The sequence below is a fragment of the Rhopalosiphum padi genome, chromosome 2 (genome assembly GCF_020882245.1).
Source record: "Rhopalosiphum padi isolate XX-2018 chromosome 2, ASM2088224v1, whole genome shotgun sequence".
NCBI classification, from domain to species: domain Eukaryota; kingdom Metazoa; phylum Arthropoda; class Insecta; order Hemiptera; family Aphididae; genus Rhopalosiphum; species Rhopalosiphum padi.
The window spans coordinates 80,321,754-80,338,555 of record NC_083598.1 but is presented as its reverse complement, the minus strand read 5'-3'; the positions used below and the strand labels follow the sequence as shown (position 1 = coordinate 80,338,555).

The 16,802-nt window shown below is 27.1% G+C and overlaps 1 protein-coding gene across 1 annotated transcript; it reads left to right on the top strand.

Moving 5' to 3' along the window:
• The first annotated feature begins 4,843 nt into the window (after positions 1-4,843).
• Positions 4,844-15,253, top strand: LOC132921117 (xylosyl- and glucuronyltransferase LARGE1-like). The gene is made up of 14 exons (XM_060983962.1): positions 4,844-5,571; positions 9,591-9,789; positions 9,852-10,069; positions 10,195-10,393; positions 10,481-10,695; positions 10,865-10,950; positions 11,052-11,301; positions 11,998-12,156; positions 13,238-13,418; positions 13,492-13,616; positions 13,693-13,848; positions 13,939-14,118; positions 14,458-14,681; positions 14,798-15,253. The coding sequence occupies exons 3-14, from the start codon at positions 9,920-9,922 to the stop codon at positions 14,877-14,879; spliced, it is 2,007 nt and encodes a 668-aa protein (XP_060839945.1). The 5' UTR covers positions 4,844-5,571; positions 9,591-9,789; positions 9,852-9,919; the 3' UTR covers positions 14,880-15,253.
• The last annotated feature ends 1,549 nt before the right edge of the window (positions 15,254-16,802 follow it).

The window sequence follows — 16,802 nt, the reverse complement described above, 5'->3', positions numbered from 1 at the left end:
TTGTGAATCTATGATGTTTAATTATTTATTATAGGTATCAATAATTATATTATAAGAAAGAAAAAATTAAAAAAGTATTGTAAGGATTGTTAATTTTTTTAAAAGAACATGCGATCAGTTGCGCAATTATCGGGAGTGTTTGGTGTCAAATTCACATGGGCCCCCGGTCTTGAGGGGCCTCTAGATTAAAAAACTCATGTACGATATTCCTTTACTATAAACTGTAATATACACATATTATAATATTTGTTTTAATATAATAAATAATGATGTGTTTACTCTTTTGAATTAGAGAATAATTCAAATTACGAGTACCTATGTGAGAAAACAGTTAGGTAAGTGTATCGTAATACAGTATAGGTCCGAAATGCAGATAAAGAGTTAGAGTATACACTATAATAAAAAATTTGAAACTTCTTTTATTATTATACATAATTATGTTGGTGTGTGTACTGTGTAGGTAGTGTGTAAGTTATGACTTGTGACAATATTACCTGTGTGTCTGACGATAATAAGACAAAAAAACTATCTATCTATAGAATTTTTTTATTACTAGGTATATAATAATAATGAATTGGATATAAACAAAATCATTAATGATTTTGCTGCCGTAAATACAAGAGTTAATTTTTATGTTTAATTTTAAATAAAAAAAAAAAATTTAACAAATAAAAATTATAATTATATTAATTAATTAATACTATGACATGAGAAAACAATATTTTTAAAAGGTATGACTGTTTTTCATTTTTATTATTCGGTAAGGGCCCCGGTCTGGAAATTTTCACATAGGCTCCTTATTATTAAGTTGCGACACTGCATGCGATATACATATTATGTTTATTTAAGTAAATGTAGTTGTAATAATTGTCATCAGTTGATTTTCAAAACGTAATAAAACATAAAACCCCCATAAATATTACCTAAATATCTAATTATAATTTATATAATGTCTAAACCCAAACTCTAAATGCAGTGTACACTGCAGTTGGTATTAGGTATATTGTATATTATTTTAAGAAGTCTATTATATTATTCTAAATACTACTATACTAGTATTTTTTATACATACATAGAATTGGTATATTCATGATCATGACACATGTAGGTGTATAAAATGTTTATAAACTATATAGGTACTGTTTTAACAGCGTTGTATAGTTCTTGAGTCAACAAAATAGTAGGTATATATGCGACAAAAATAAATAATTTCGTAATAATAAATAACAAAGAACATAATAATTGAAGTTCAATCAGGAGTTGAGACCAACCTAAAAATAGGAGCGTTATAAGAATGTTACGAATGAGAATGATCATACCTAGATTAATAGCTTTTTAATTTAAGAATATAAATTAAAGATAAAACCTTCAAAACCTTGCAATCATCGGCCACCGGCTTGACATGTCATGTACTCATGTATCATATTTTGCTTCTATTTTTTCTTTCTTTAATAGTAATTTCATCAGATATCTTCGTTTACTACGATACAAATTAATTGCTATACTACCTATACTAAACACGTTTCACGTACCGCAGAGTATCTTTCCACAAATTCATAATAATTTAAAACTATTAGAATCGAATTAAGCTGCTGCAGATTCCTAAACATACTGGCTACCAACAAATTGTATTATAGATCTTACACATTGTCAATTTTATAAAAATGTATTTTACGAATATTTACAATTACAAAGTATTTGAATACAATATACAAATATGCAAGTATAGATGTTAAATTGTTAACAATTTCACAAATAACATGTCTGACTATTTAGAGGTAAATACATATACCTACATAATAACAATTTCATATATATTAGAACTAAAATTGATAAAATTATAAAATATAGGAAGTGGCATTTTTTTATTTTAAAAAATGTCAAATTTTTGTGAAAAATGATTAATAAAACGGACTTTATGGTATTTAAATTTTGTTAAAAAACTTTTAAAAAGTATTCAATACTTTAAAAAATTATTTTTAGAATACCATAAAATTACTTGTATACGAATATTTTACAAGACATATTTTACTGCCATTCTGTCACACCATTATGGTTAACCGATACATCATATTATTATGAACGTAAATACGTAATGACTAATGTACATAATAGTATAAGTATATAATATATTTATATATAAACTGTAAGTAGATAAAACTAAAAATAGCTGTATAAAAATATTAAATTATGTTACATTAGTGGCATGTTCAAAAGTATTTTCTTTAATGATTGGGACCTGATTATCGGGGGTTGATGATACAGTGCTTTTATTTTATTATTTATGGACTTGTAAACATATAATCTATGCATCATGTTACAATATATTAAATAGCCTATTATATACCTATTTAATTTCTTAAATTTTCTAGAATGAACAGTCGGGAGCCGGCTTGATTCATTCCTTTCAGTGATAAAATAATATATTCTTGAAATACAAATAATTACCTTTATCTTTAAAATATTGTAGTTTTATTAATATTTATTATTTTATTTATGTATGATAAACGGGTAATAACCCTTTTGTGTGAACAGTATCAGGTTTACATTTTTAAGTATTAACAGTAAGAACAAAAATAAAAGTAAGACAAAAAATGATGAAAATACTGTTTCAAAATAATAATAATTAGACAGTGGTAATGGATAATGATAATGCAAAACAGCAATACATTAATAATAACATAATAACAATAATTAATTTACAATTAAATTTAAAGCTAAATATACATTTCTATTAAAAACAGTACGTGACATAAAGAAAAAATCTACATGTTCAGTAATAAGATTTGCTAGTTTTAATGCTCTAGGGAAGAAAGAAATGGAGCTATAATTATTTTTATAAAATGGTACATGAAATAGGTTTGAATTTCTTAAACGATGGTTTGTTATATTAAACTCTATCATAGAGAGCAATTCTGGGGAAAAAATATGACCATTTAACAAATCATAAACAAACATAATATCTGCAACTTTTCTTCTTACCTCTAAAGATATAAAGCCTAATTCAGTTATTCGTATATTACGCGAATTATTTGAAATAAATGGAACCTTTATTTTATAACTCAATAATTTTAAAATTTATGTTGAACATTTTCAATAAGACCAATAAAAGTGATGTAATTAGGTGACCAGGCTGTCGAACCAAATTCAAGGTGTGATCTAACAAGCGCAAAAAATAAAGTTTTCAATGCCTTAATATTTTTAAAGTTGACTGTATTTCGGTTGATAAAACCAAGCATTTTAAAGGCTTTTTTAGTAATAGTATTTATATGAGAAGTGAAAGAGAAATTGCAATCAAAAATAATCCCTAGGTCTCTTATTGAGGTTACTCTTATGACGGAACAATTGTCAATTTTGTATTCAAAACTAATGGGATTATCTGCGCGTGAAAAAGTGATAACATTACATTTATTGATATTTATTGATAAGCTATTTTGACGACTCCAAGTTAGAAATTTATTCAAGTTATTTTGTACCTAAACCGGTATAATATACCTAAATACCTAGGTATTATAGCTACTAGTATTTATAGAACCATAAATAGGTAATATTGTAATAATGTAAATATGTAATAACTTTTTAATATTTATACTATATTAATAAAATTACTATTAAGACATAATAGTTGAATTTACGAAAAAATGTTTGTACGTTTGTAACATATTATTTGCCATTCCTGATTAAGCTAGGGTCAGGGGGGCCGTGGCCTCGGGCCCACAACGGATATCAAACAATAGTGGCCCCCTAGTGAATAGTACGTTTTTTTTTTTTTATTAAATCAGAAATATTTGGACATAGTAATAATAGTATATTTTATATATTAAAAAAAAACATGTACATTTTTATTTTTGCATTTAAAAAAGTAAAAAATAAATTTATAAATATATTTTTTTGTCTGAAATATTTTTATTTTTTGGTCATCAATATTTTGATTATGGTTATGGCCCCTAAAATTGTTTGGCCCTGGGCCCAACATTATCTTAATCCGGGCTTATAGTGATAGACCATTATATTATACACGTTTATCTAATCATATTTTATGACTAAGTTTATCAAGTTTATGTTAATTCAATAACATAATGTATTGAATGTGTAATGTGTTTATATTTTAGAAGTATGGTATTGGTGTTTACTGAACGTATATCGATATACGTCCAGTATCTCTATATAAATCGTATACAAGGCCGTATCTGAGGGGGGATCCAAGGGGTCCAGACTCCCCCCCCCCGTCCACGAAATTTTTAAAAGTAGAAATATTTTAGTGGTGAATATAGTTTATTGACTAAACATTATCAGCATTTATATTTAAAAAAAAATGTTTTTTCAGTTACGGCCTTGATCGTATATACCTACATTGTTCTTTAAATGAATATTATGTGAAAAATAAAACGTCAAGTACAGAATTTAAATCGGTATCGGGTATATGGTAATAATAAGTCGTATTTCGTATTGTATGTAGGCGGTACACATAAAAACACTGCACGTTTGAACCTACAGAATAATATATTATAATACATTATATATATTACTGTATATAGGCACGCCATAGGTACACATAAGTTAACGCTTCAGAACAATATTATTACGGTGCCGCACTGTCGGCAACAATAAAATTGAAGTATATTCGCAATAATATATAATTATACAGCCGTAAATATCGTTAATGTCGTTCGCTCATTCACGGCATGTAAAGCACCTAAATTTGATTTTGTCACAGTCGCGCACTAGATGGCAGCACGCGACGAACAAATAACATAATATTATTATACACAATATACATGCAGCGTACATAAATATGTATGTATATATGTTGTATCGACCGGTCGACCGACAAACCTCGTCGTCACTCGGCGTCCGTCCCCTTCGACCAGAAATCGTGGGCGGCGCGTCCAATGCTGTGCGATTTTCGTCAAAAAAATCGCATCTAACCCGGTGCATTCGTCACCGTTTTTGGGCCGACGGCCGTGTCACGGCGGAAACCGTGAGCTTTTGCGAAAAAACTCCTAAACATCCGTCTCGTCTGTCGGTTATTATCGATTTTACGAACAGGTGTGTTGCCCGCGCGGCTAATGGGCACGCTCCGCCGCAGTGGGCATGACTGTCAACCGCCGCGGTGTACGATATTCCCTAGTATTTCCTGCACTACCCGTTCAGTTTTGTCCGACCGAGGTCTCGATTTGAACAAACGCGTGACTTATCGAATATTTTCATTCCGATCCGAATCCAACTCATGTCCATAGGAACCTACATAATATATCACATCCATGATGTATCACATTGTGTTGTGCACGATCGTCAACATCATCGTACATTAATTGTATTATAAATTATAGTAATAATAATAACGCGTGTACCATCGGAAACTGTTCAATAACAAAATATCTATATATATATAATATATATATTATATAAGAATAGGAAGGTTTTCGATATTAATTATAGTATTTTACGTCACGATATCGATTACAAGCAGTGTAGTTGCGCGTAAAAGCTCTGCAGGATAAAGCTCTGTCCGTAAATGTTTCAAGTGCGTGATAACATTATTCGCGATCAACAAACTGCGTATGAGCGGTGAGTAATATGTATATTATATAAAGACAAATTCATAAATAAATACCAATTATTTTTTAAATTTCATGTTTGAGGGAATTATAAATATTATTTGCACGCGTTTCGTAACTATTCGTCATTTGCATGCAGACTATTTAATAATCAGTATAAATATTATGTCATTTAGTTTTTAAATAATAAATTCACATACGTCATATCTAGAGCCGATGAATCATAATAATTAATGTGAATTACGCAATATACATAGATTTTTAAATAGAAAATTAAATTTTTTCTTTTAACCCATCGTACTTAAAGTTTAAACTATTTATTTATTTATTTAATTATGCTTTTTTAAAGATATCAACATAAATTTAGGTGTCTAACTCCTGGTATACATCCCACAGTACCTACTATACCTATATAGTTTGGCGGCTTTTTTAATACGCCAGTGTTGCCATAGTTATATTAAGAAACTAGGTATTATAGGTACCAATATATATTATAATAAATATATTAAAATATATATATTGTGTTTAAAAATATAAAATGTATAAGTAGGTAGTAGGTACCAACTCATTATTATTTAGAATTTAGATAAACTATAATTAATTGCGAAACCCAAAATAATTATTATTTATAGGTAACTAAATGTTACAAAATATTGAATTTTCTTGTTATTTGATGATTTAAACCATCTTATAGTAAAAAAAAAAAGTATAGCGGGATAGGATACAAATATTCGTACTGCTTTTCGAGTAGTGCTTGAACAGTGAACACTCGAGTGTTCAACTCACATCTCACATCATCTCACATGATTCATCTTAGCTGTAATGGCCTGTGTAGTAATTTTGTATAATATACAATATATACAGCACTTTTAGCAACTAAGAGTGCTTGGAGTGGGGTGCCATGGCAGTCATGGCACACATTCGTTTAGTTTATACTACCCTAACTGTCTTGTAGTTAATTCCAAAATATTAAAATAATATAATAATAAGTATTATTTAAATGATTAAATGTATCACTATTTTTAGTTATATTGTCAAAATAGTAGATACCCATTTTATTAGTGGCTATTATTAGTACTGAAAAACTGTATTACTAACTATAATACGGTTTTAAGGGCTGTACGAGCTGTATTGTAAATTATAATAATAAGCAGCAAAAATGTATTTTATAAAGAGAAAAAAACAATGTTTTCATTAGCTTTTTATTATCTAAATATTTTTTATTGGGTAAATCATTAGTGAATATGCATTGTTTATGAACTATAAGATTATATAATATATAATATATATACCTAGTCAACTTTTTTTTTAAATTACTTTAATAATGAGTAAACCATAATAGAGAAGAAATTGTATTTATATTATGATTCATTCGTTGCGTGTTATTTTAAACTTTTACTTAGTCATCATATCATAATTTATGTTGGAACTAAATAAGTAACAATTTGCATTGATTTTTAAATATTTTTATTATACAGGACTACATGTTATAGTATAATAAAAATAGACCGACTAAAATGTGCAAATGTGCTTTGTATATACTTTTAAATAAAAATGTTATAAAAAATTCATACGTATATTACCAAGTTTGTGAATAATATAAAATATAGATATAATTTATATATAGGTATCAAAACATTCAAAACCAATATTACCTATAAATATGTAGGTAAATAATATTATATAAACGTATCAGTGGCGTATAGCCATGGGGTGAATGGGCAGTGGACATGCCCCCTCCCATCGGCTGTATCAACTTAATATAAAAATGAACTGCAGTTATTGTTAATTGTTGACTATGTTTTTTTAGTATTTTGGGTTTACCCCCCCACCCCATTTTAAAATCCTGGCTACGCCACTGTAACGTATGATATTCATTTAAGTTCTCACATTTCATGTATTCCTTGTAATAGCATGTTTTCTTAACTACTCTTATAAAATGAAATATTTAAATTTATAATTTGTATTCCTTAAATCTAATGCAAATATACGATATTATACACTACACAGTGTCCGACAAGAATTTACCCATTGTAATATCTCTTGAAATAATGGAGATATCATAATTATGTTTGTTTTTTTAAACTCACAGGCACAAGGACTACAAGTATTTCATATTTTAATTTAATTGAATGTTTTGGTAAAAAAGTTATAAAAATAATTTTTTATTCAAAAAAACTCGAAAATAACCATTTTGTAGTTTATTTTTCTAAAAATGTTGACGTTTCAACATTAGCATTGTGATTTTTAATATTTTTTTAATTTTGAGAATGTTCTTGTAATGGCACGATGCTGAGGGCACATGTTTGATAACACTTAAATGGTATTAAATAATTCACAATTTTTCTCGAAACTAGATAAAACATTAGAAATCGTGAGATAAATGAAAATAAAATGTTGAAACGTCAAAATTTTCATAAAAATAAACTCTACAAAACGACAATCTTCAATTTTTTTTTCAAATAATTAAATTAAAAATAATTTTTTTTAAATTTTTTACTAAAACACTAAATTAATTTAAGTAATAACTAAATATAAGTCATTGTTTCTGTGAGTCTCATAAAAAAACAAAATTATGATACTTCTATTACTTCAGCTAGAAGATATCGCAATGGGTTAATCCTTATACGGGAAAAAATCATAATTTATTGTTTATAAGTTACAAGTTATAAATAGTTAAAATTTAGAATATTAAATTAGAAGATTAACATTTAGCCCTGCCTCCGAATTACAAGACTTTATATGCCTATTAAAATTTTAAATATACCTAGGTACTTAAAATAACTGATTAACTTATTTAAAATTTGATCCTTATTCATAAAAATTTTCAATAAATATTTTACTTTGAAATATAAAATTAAAAATATGTTGTCTTAAACATTTTTAAAAATGATAAAAGTAAAATATTATATATATATTTAATAGAATTTCCACTCACTTGGTGAAACAAAATATAACTTTATACTGCCATTGGTTATAATGATACATATCCTATATATCACATTGTTTATATTATATTATATTATTATTATTTATTATCAATATTATATTAAATATATAAATTGTTTTAAAATGTGTAAGATTTAGTAAAACAAAATATAATTTACAATTATTATATATTCATTGTCATTTTATACTTATTTACTATTTTATGACAATCGTTATCTTATTTAATCTAATATGTCTAAACATCTTTACGACCAGGAATTTATAATTATATTTCTGTAGTTAAAATTGAGGGGTTCAAAATGAAAAATTAAGAGTAATTGATACGCTACTGAAGTAGCGGGTATATATTGACGTAAACAAACAAATTTAGTATTGAGGTCCTGAACATTTAATATTAATTTAAATTTTTCATCAGGAACTGATTGAAAATCAATAAAGTCAATTTGCAAACTTCTCTCATTAAAATCTTTTTTTACAATGAGTTGATTTTGAACCACCAACTTACAATAAATTAGCACCTATTTTAAAGTTACAATTATCCAATATTGTTATGTAAATATCACAGCTGCAGGTCTAGGAATAACATATTTATTCACCAAAGCGGTATAATTATATAATTATAATGTTATATTTTGATTCACCAAGTCGGTGGTCATGAGATGAAAAAAATTACATGATATGAAATTTTAGTATCCATTTCATGAAATGGACAATTTCATCAAGTGGATGCAACATATATAATATATTATATAACAAATTAAGTCAGATATAAACTGTAACCGCTGGACTACTCCTTTTCTTAAGTCATTCATGCCAAGTACTTATATTCTTTTACAGCACATATTATTCTTATTGTAAAATTAGCTTACAGATTGTATATTTTTTAAGATGTAAATAGTTTTATAATAATTTAAAATAAGTTTAAAAAGTTTTCTTTTACTTTTTAAGATAACGATTGTTTTATTATACAGATTACAATTAAATCACTTTATAATTTATATAATATAGGTATATGTTTATGATTTACCAATAATAAAATTTATTTATAAATTGATAATTGATAATTTAAAAATATTACAGATATATAACAGCAACATAAATATACATATAAAAGAAAATTTAGAATAATTTTCTATTGTGGCTATCATAGCTCGACGAAGGGGGCGCAATGGTTTGTGTGCCCTTGGTACCACCCTGGTTAGACACTGGCTGACTAGTTTTTTGCTGGGATCGTTATTCGCATCGTTAATCATCTATTACGCTGTTTTAAACCAACGAGGTATAAAAACGGAATCGAAGACTTAATTATTATCATTATTAAAACCCACAATATATTTTTAGTTCCAGCCTTAACATACGCGGAAAGTAGTAGTTATGAAGTTCAAAAACATGAATCAACGTCAGAAGCAATGGAAAAAGAGCTGAGATTATTAAGAAGGCAGCTTAGTATGACACAAAATCATTTATTAGCTGCAATGAAGACGTCACTGTTTCCGGTTTCGCCTACTGATTCACCACAGCTATTACCAGAAACTCCTGCTCCTTGCTCCTCTCAAAAGGTATGTATTATCATTATGTAATAAGTAATAACTATAAACTTATAAGTTATAATATTAATTTAATTAAAATTAATTGTTAATTAATAGTTGAGTAACTTATAGTAATTTTTAAAACGTATTTTTAGATTACAGACACGGTAGATAAATGCGAAGTAATTGAAGTTGGAATCGTGTGTGCTGGTTATAATTCTACTCGTTCAGTAGTAACACTAATCAAATCAATACTATTTTATCGTAAAAACCCACTGAGATTTCATTTTGTCGTGGATATTATATCAAGAAAAATTTTAAAAACTTTGTTTGATACTTGGAAAATACCTCAATGTAAGTCCTATAGTTCAACCTATTGAATATTACGAAAAATGTTACTTAAATGTTTATTAAATTTCAACAAAATATGACCTTTTTTAGTGGAAATAGAGTTTTATCCAGCTGAAAAAATTATAGCCGATGTCTCTTGGATAAACAATAAACATTATTCTGGGGTTTATGGTTTGATGAAACTATGTTTAACTCAGGTATTTCCAGATACATTGAAACAAGTCCTAGTTTTGGATACAGATATTACTTTCGCAACAGATATAGCTCAGTTGTGGTCAATGTTAAAACGCTTCAAAAAAGAACAAGTAAGTACCGAATCGATTATTTAATTATATGTATAGAATACTAATGAACTATAATAACAAGATAAATATTAGAAAATAAAATCGTTTGTAAAATTCACGTTTAAATGCTCATAATGATTATATATTATACATGCATAAAATACTTATAAATATATTATAAATATTATAGGCGTTAGGATTGGTCGAGAATCAAAGCGATTGGTATCTTGGCAAACTGTGGAAAAAACATAAGCCATGGCCTGCGCTCGGACGAGGGTAAGCTATTGAATACGAAAAATAAAACCATAATACTTTAACATATTATTCTAAATAATATTATATGTGTAATAAAATAACGTATATTTGTTCGTTTATAGTTACAACACGGGTGTGATACTAATGGACTTACGGAAATTACGTTTAATTGGCTGGAACGGATTATGGAGATCGGTGGCAGTAAAAACTCTAGTGACACATTACTGGACCAGTCTAGCTGATCAAGACATTTTTAACACGATTATTAAAGAACGACCGGAACTCCTTTACCCCATGCCATGCCAATGGAATGTCCAACTCAGTGACAACACTAGGAGTGAACTGTGTTACGCCGAAGTTATCGAGTTAAAGGTTCGTATCTTATTGCAGGATTAATTTTATCAATGTACAATGTATACAGAGTAAGCAAAAACAAAATTAACAAATTTTTTTTCTAAATATAAACTTGTGCTAATTCATATGAAATGTAACTAATATTTATTATCGTCTAATCACCAATCAAACTAATGTCAGAGTAACAATGATACCTTTTAATTAAAACATTTTTTAAATTTATTCTTAATTAAATATACATTATATAAATCTTATATATATTTACTTCTTAATATTTTCCAGTACTTATTTTAAGATTTTAGACGTGGTATCCGAATCGCCTCGGTAGTTGCAGGCTGTTTGTTTATTAATAAATAATAATATTCATAAAAACATAATATTATAGGTACAAAAAGGACACATGGCGGCATGGCGCCATGGTATCATGGCACCATTGGCACCTCAGCCTCTAGTTTTATAAGCCTGTCAGTCTTTCAGTGGATATTTTATTTTATATCTATATCTACGAAACTATGTAATAATTTAATTTATGACTTTTATATAGTGTATATCTACGTGATCCATATTATTTAATTGTATTATACTATTTGTGGCCCTAAGCAGTCCTGGTCGTACTAAAACTAATAAAAAAAAACAACTGTTGGTTATCATAATATAGTATAATGCGTAATTATGTTATGTAATTACTTTTAAATAAATATCTTTGCATTTCAGATAATTCATTGGAATTCGCCGAAGAAACTTAAAGTAAAAAACAAACATGTTGAATTTTTTCGAAATTTATATCTTACATTCTTGGAATACGATGGAAATTTGCTACAAAGGGAACTTTTTGGTTGTAATTATTCATCCAGTACTCAAGATGTACCAGAAGTAAGTCGATTCTTTTGAAATATTAAAATTGTACGAATATGCAAAATATAAAGATAATAAACTGATTAGAAAAATAATAAAAATACAGGACGAATGACGATGATATAATATGATGAATTATTATGATACAAACTAATAATTATATATTTAATTAATTTATTGGTGATCGTTGTTCAGCTTATTTCATAGTCACATTCCTAATAAGAAAATCATAATAACTATCATAAATTCATAACTCTTATGAGTACATTTTAATTGCAAATATATTCACTGACCACTATATAATCTAAATATAGGTAGTTATTTAAAATAATAACCTTATTAGTTATTATTGTTAACTTATTGAGCGGAATAAGTCAATAATTGGATTCTCTTTATAATAAATATTTATTTGAAATAAAAACAACGTCTCATAATCGACAAATAATAAAATATTAATGTGATACCGAATTTAGTAATATAACAGCGCCAGTCACTTACACGTTCGGGACGCACATTACTTAGTACTTTACTCTCAGGCGACAGTGGTTGTTGGTGTTGTTGCTGTCAGCGACGACGACGGTCGCGCTCTCTACAGCTGTGTATATTATGTATTTATATATTTTAGAAATACATACATTTTTCGAGATAACATTATTGCGCACTGCAACAATTTAATTTAAATCTTGAAATGTAATTTTATAAGAATATATATGATATATTACGTACATTTCAATATCCAACATTTGACGTTTACATACTCAACTGTCCAAATAACGGCACTAATTAACTTTAAATAACATATTATTAATTTTGCTATATCATAATAAATAATAATACAAAATACTCATGAATATATATATACGAGTAGATTACTACAATAGGTCATATGTTATAAAACTGCATATGCACCTATTGGAAGTTTAAGTCTATCGTTTTATATATAATATTATAAAAATATTAGCAATTATTATTAGTTGATTTGATGGGAATATTATTTAAAATAAATAATTTTTAGCCGAATTTTGAGCATCACTTTCATTTAATATCATTTTACATAAAAATCTTTAAAATTGATAATTTTAACTACATTTTTATTTAGATCAGTGAAGATGATCTGTGTTACGAGTTCAGAAGAGCAGGCATGGCTAGTCTAAGGACTCACTTATATTTTTTGGATTTTGATTACCAGTCATCGCCAGACGAATGCGACATTACACTTGTTGCTCAACTATCAATGGATAGACTTCAAATGGTTGAAATGTTATGCGAGTATTGGGATGGTAATATTATATTTGTTACGATTTTACTATGTATGTATAAATATATAAAAGTTAATTTTGTATTTTTTTCCAGGTCCAATAAGCTTAAGTCTTTATATGTCTGATGCCGAAGCTCAACAGTTTTTGAGCTATGCTCAAAATTCGGAAGTGTTAAGGAATCGTAAAAATATTGGATACCACGTAGTTTATAAAGAAGGGGTAACATTTCTACCTGAAATAATATTAAATTCGTACTTTATATCTAATCAAAATATATCTATGTACATTTTTATAGGACTTTTATCCTATAAATTTATTGCGGAATGTTGCTTTGGAAAATGTTGTAACACCGTATGTATTCTTATCTGACATCGATTTCTTGTCAATGAGTGGCCTATACTCGTATTTAAAAAAGTACATTTTTATAATGAACATTAAGTCTTCCGATAAGGTAATTTCATTATGCAATATAATTATCTAATAATTAATTTTTCGTGTATAAGCGATTGATTAAAATAATTATAATTTTTAACTATTATAGGCATTAGTCGTACCTGCTTTTGAAACTCAAAGATATCGAACTGCATTTCCACAAACTAAAGCAGATATACTAAGAATGTTAGACGACGGAGCTTTATTCTCATTTAGGTATCACGTTTGGCCAAAAGGGCATGCGGCAACAAATTACGCCAAATGGAAAGGATCTACTGTTCCGTATAAAGTAAACAATAACTGTATAACGTCTAAATAACATTAGAAATTATTTTTCCAAATTAAAATGTACTTATAAATATTCAAAATCCATTCTCTGGTAGGGTTTATTTATTTTGTGAATCACGTTTTTGTACATTTTTTTCTTTTCCAAATATTACATTCTCTTATCATTCAACGTTTATGAATAAATTGTGCAATAAAAATTTTTGAAATTAAAAAAAAAAATCTTACAAATATAATATGTATACGTATTTGTATATTTGTATATCTTTACATTTTATTTGTTTCAAACACTACGGTATTATATTTTTTATACTACGTAAGCTTTAATTAATAATTTGTATAGGTATCATGGGAACCAGATTATGAACCATATGTAGTGGTACGCAGTGATGTTCCAAAATATGATACCAGATTTGTCGGTTTCGGTTGGAATAAAGTGTCACATATCATGGAACTCGAGGCTCGAGGATACACTTTTATTGTACTTCCAAATGCGTTTATAATTCATATGCCTCATGCGCCAAGTTTCGATATTGCCAAATTTCGAGGGTCTTCTCAATATAGAAGGTTCGTATTCACTTTTTAACCTTAACCTTGACATCAACCAAAATGCATAATTCTGTTAAAACCACAGTAAAAACTAAATTGAAAATTTTTTTATTGATTTGTTACCTACACTTTAGATGTTTGAAGATTCTTAAGAACGAGTTCATAGAAGACTTACGCATACGGTATTCAAAACGATTAAACCACACTGAGAGTTAATTCCAATTAATTTTTAAAACAAAATATTATCATTGAGTATATTCAGTACTTATACTTATTTACCCAATGATAAAATGTATGTCTTATTGTGCCTGCGTTTCTTTTTAGACCAAAATATTATTTATATTAATATTTATAAAGTCGTTGTTTTTTTTTGTTTAGAATACGTCAATATCTAGCTCAATAGGTTATAATTTATTCATAGTATAATAATTATTTATTTATTTTTTAAATATTTGTAATTTTTATAATACGTTGTATTTAATTGTTGTGTAAAATGTTCCTGTTTTGGTTTTTAAAATAATTATATAATAGCTATTTATAAAATTTGTCTGGATCAAAATAAATGAAGTGTTATTTTTTTCTTTTATGTACACGAAGCGAGTTTTTATTAATAATATAGTTAGCTTTGCGTTTTAGGGCAAACGCCTGGATACATAGAAGTTTATGATATAGTCCCTTGCGAGTTGTAAGCAGGTGTGTTTTATCTACATAAGCGCCAAGAGACAGTTGTTTTCGTTTTCGGGATATCCCAGCTGTGAGTTGCATCTGGCACGAGCCAAGCAGCTGCATATCGCGTTTACCTATAATTTTAAAAATATCAGCAGCTTGCGATCGCTTTATAATAGTTAATTTAAGACTTGTTTTGAAATTTGAGAAGACTTCATGCGATTTTACAGTATACATTTTAATCAAATATTAGACACAATTTGACATAATAATGTATTTTTTTTTTATTGTGCCTACCCGTATGGCCGTATATATTAGCAATCTGTTATAGTATCATATAAAATAATATTTTAATATATTTATACGGATAATATTTTTAAAATAAATATTAATAAGAGTTTTCTTTATATTATGTTTCGTTCGATTATTATTATAGATATGCGCATTTCATAGAATTAATAGCAGTCAAATAATAATTTCTATTTGTTATTACAAATTTTTATATTACTTTTTTTATAACATCTATTGGAAATCACATAGTAGTAGTTATGTAATGTCACATTTGAGACTTAAAAATACAATCTCTGAAATGTTAAAATCATCTTTATGCACACAGGGAAATTTAAATTTGAAAAAAATCAACTGGATATATAGGAGCAATGGAGCCTGTCCATCCTCATACCTGAATATCTACGTAACTATCAATACATCTAACTGTGTGAGGTCACGAGACAATTAATGTTATGGTATGTACATCCTGGAATAGCCATTTTACATGCATCGTCGGTTATAAATAATATACAATATGCATCATACATTTTTATACGTTTTAATAACAAAAGTATAAAATAATGTTAAATTAAACGTGGACATAGCAAAACTATAATTCAAAGTGATGCATGGTTTTAAAAAAATTAAACAAATATTTTGTAAATGCAGATAACAGCGGTAGGTAGGTACATCACAATACCACAAAATTTATGTCATAACAATGTAAAATATTCGAATATACGTTGAATAAATTTATAAAATTATATTTAATAGCTAGGGTTTATTATTTAGTTATTTATTATTATTCAAGGCGCATATATTTATAGTCATTTGTAAAATATAATTAATTATTATAAACTATATTATAATATGTATCATGATAAACAAAAAAATTTTCGACTTGTCAAACATCAAGACAAAACGTGAAACGACGTTCGTCATTCAAACTTTAGCATGAGACATTTAAATTATATAGATAATCTTATATTTCACTTATTAATTAGAATAATTTAAATTTTTTTAAGCCTATTTTAGCCATAATAATTATAAATTATCATCTAATTAATGCAGTAAATTATAATAAAAAAATAGGTATAATATATTTAACAATAATAATTATATATATATAGGCGCTCCGCGTTATAAAAAAAAATCAAACGCCTAGGTATATACTATACTACACAATATTCTACATTTTAATAT

Excerpts from the sequence above, each read along its gene's own strand:
- LOC132921117 (XM_060983962.1), top strand. The coding sequence starts at position 9,920 with ATGGAAAAAGAGCTGAGATTATTAAGAAGGCAGCTTAGTATGACACAA. Across the intron at positions 11,302-11,997 it reads CCGAAGTTATCGAGTTAAAG|ATAATTCATTGGAATTCGCC; the intron begins GTTCGTATCTTA and ends TTTGCATTTCAG. Across the intron at positions 13,849-13,938 it reads ACATTAAGTCTTCCGATAAG|GCATTAGTCGTACCTGCTTT; the intron begins GTAATTTCATTA and ends TAACTATTATAG.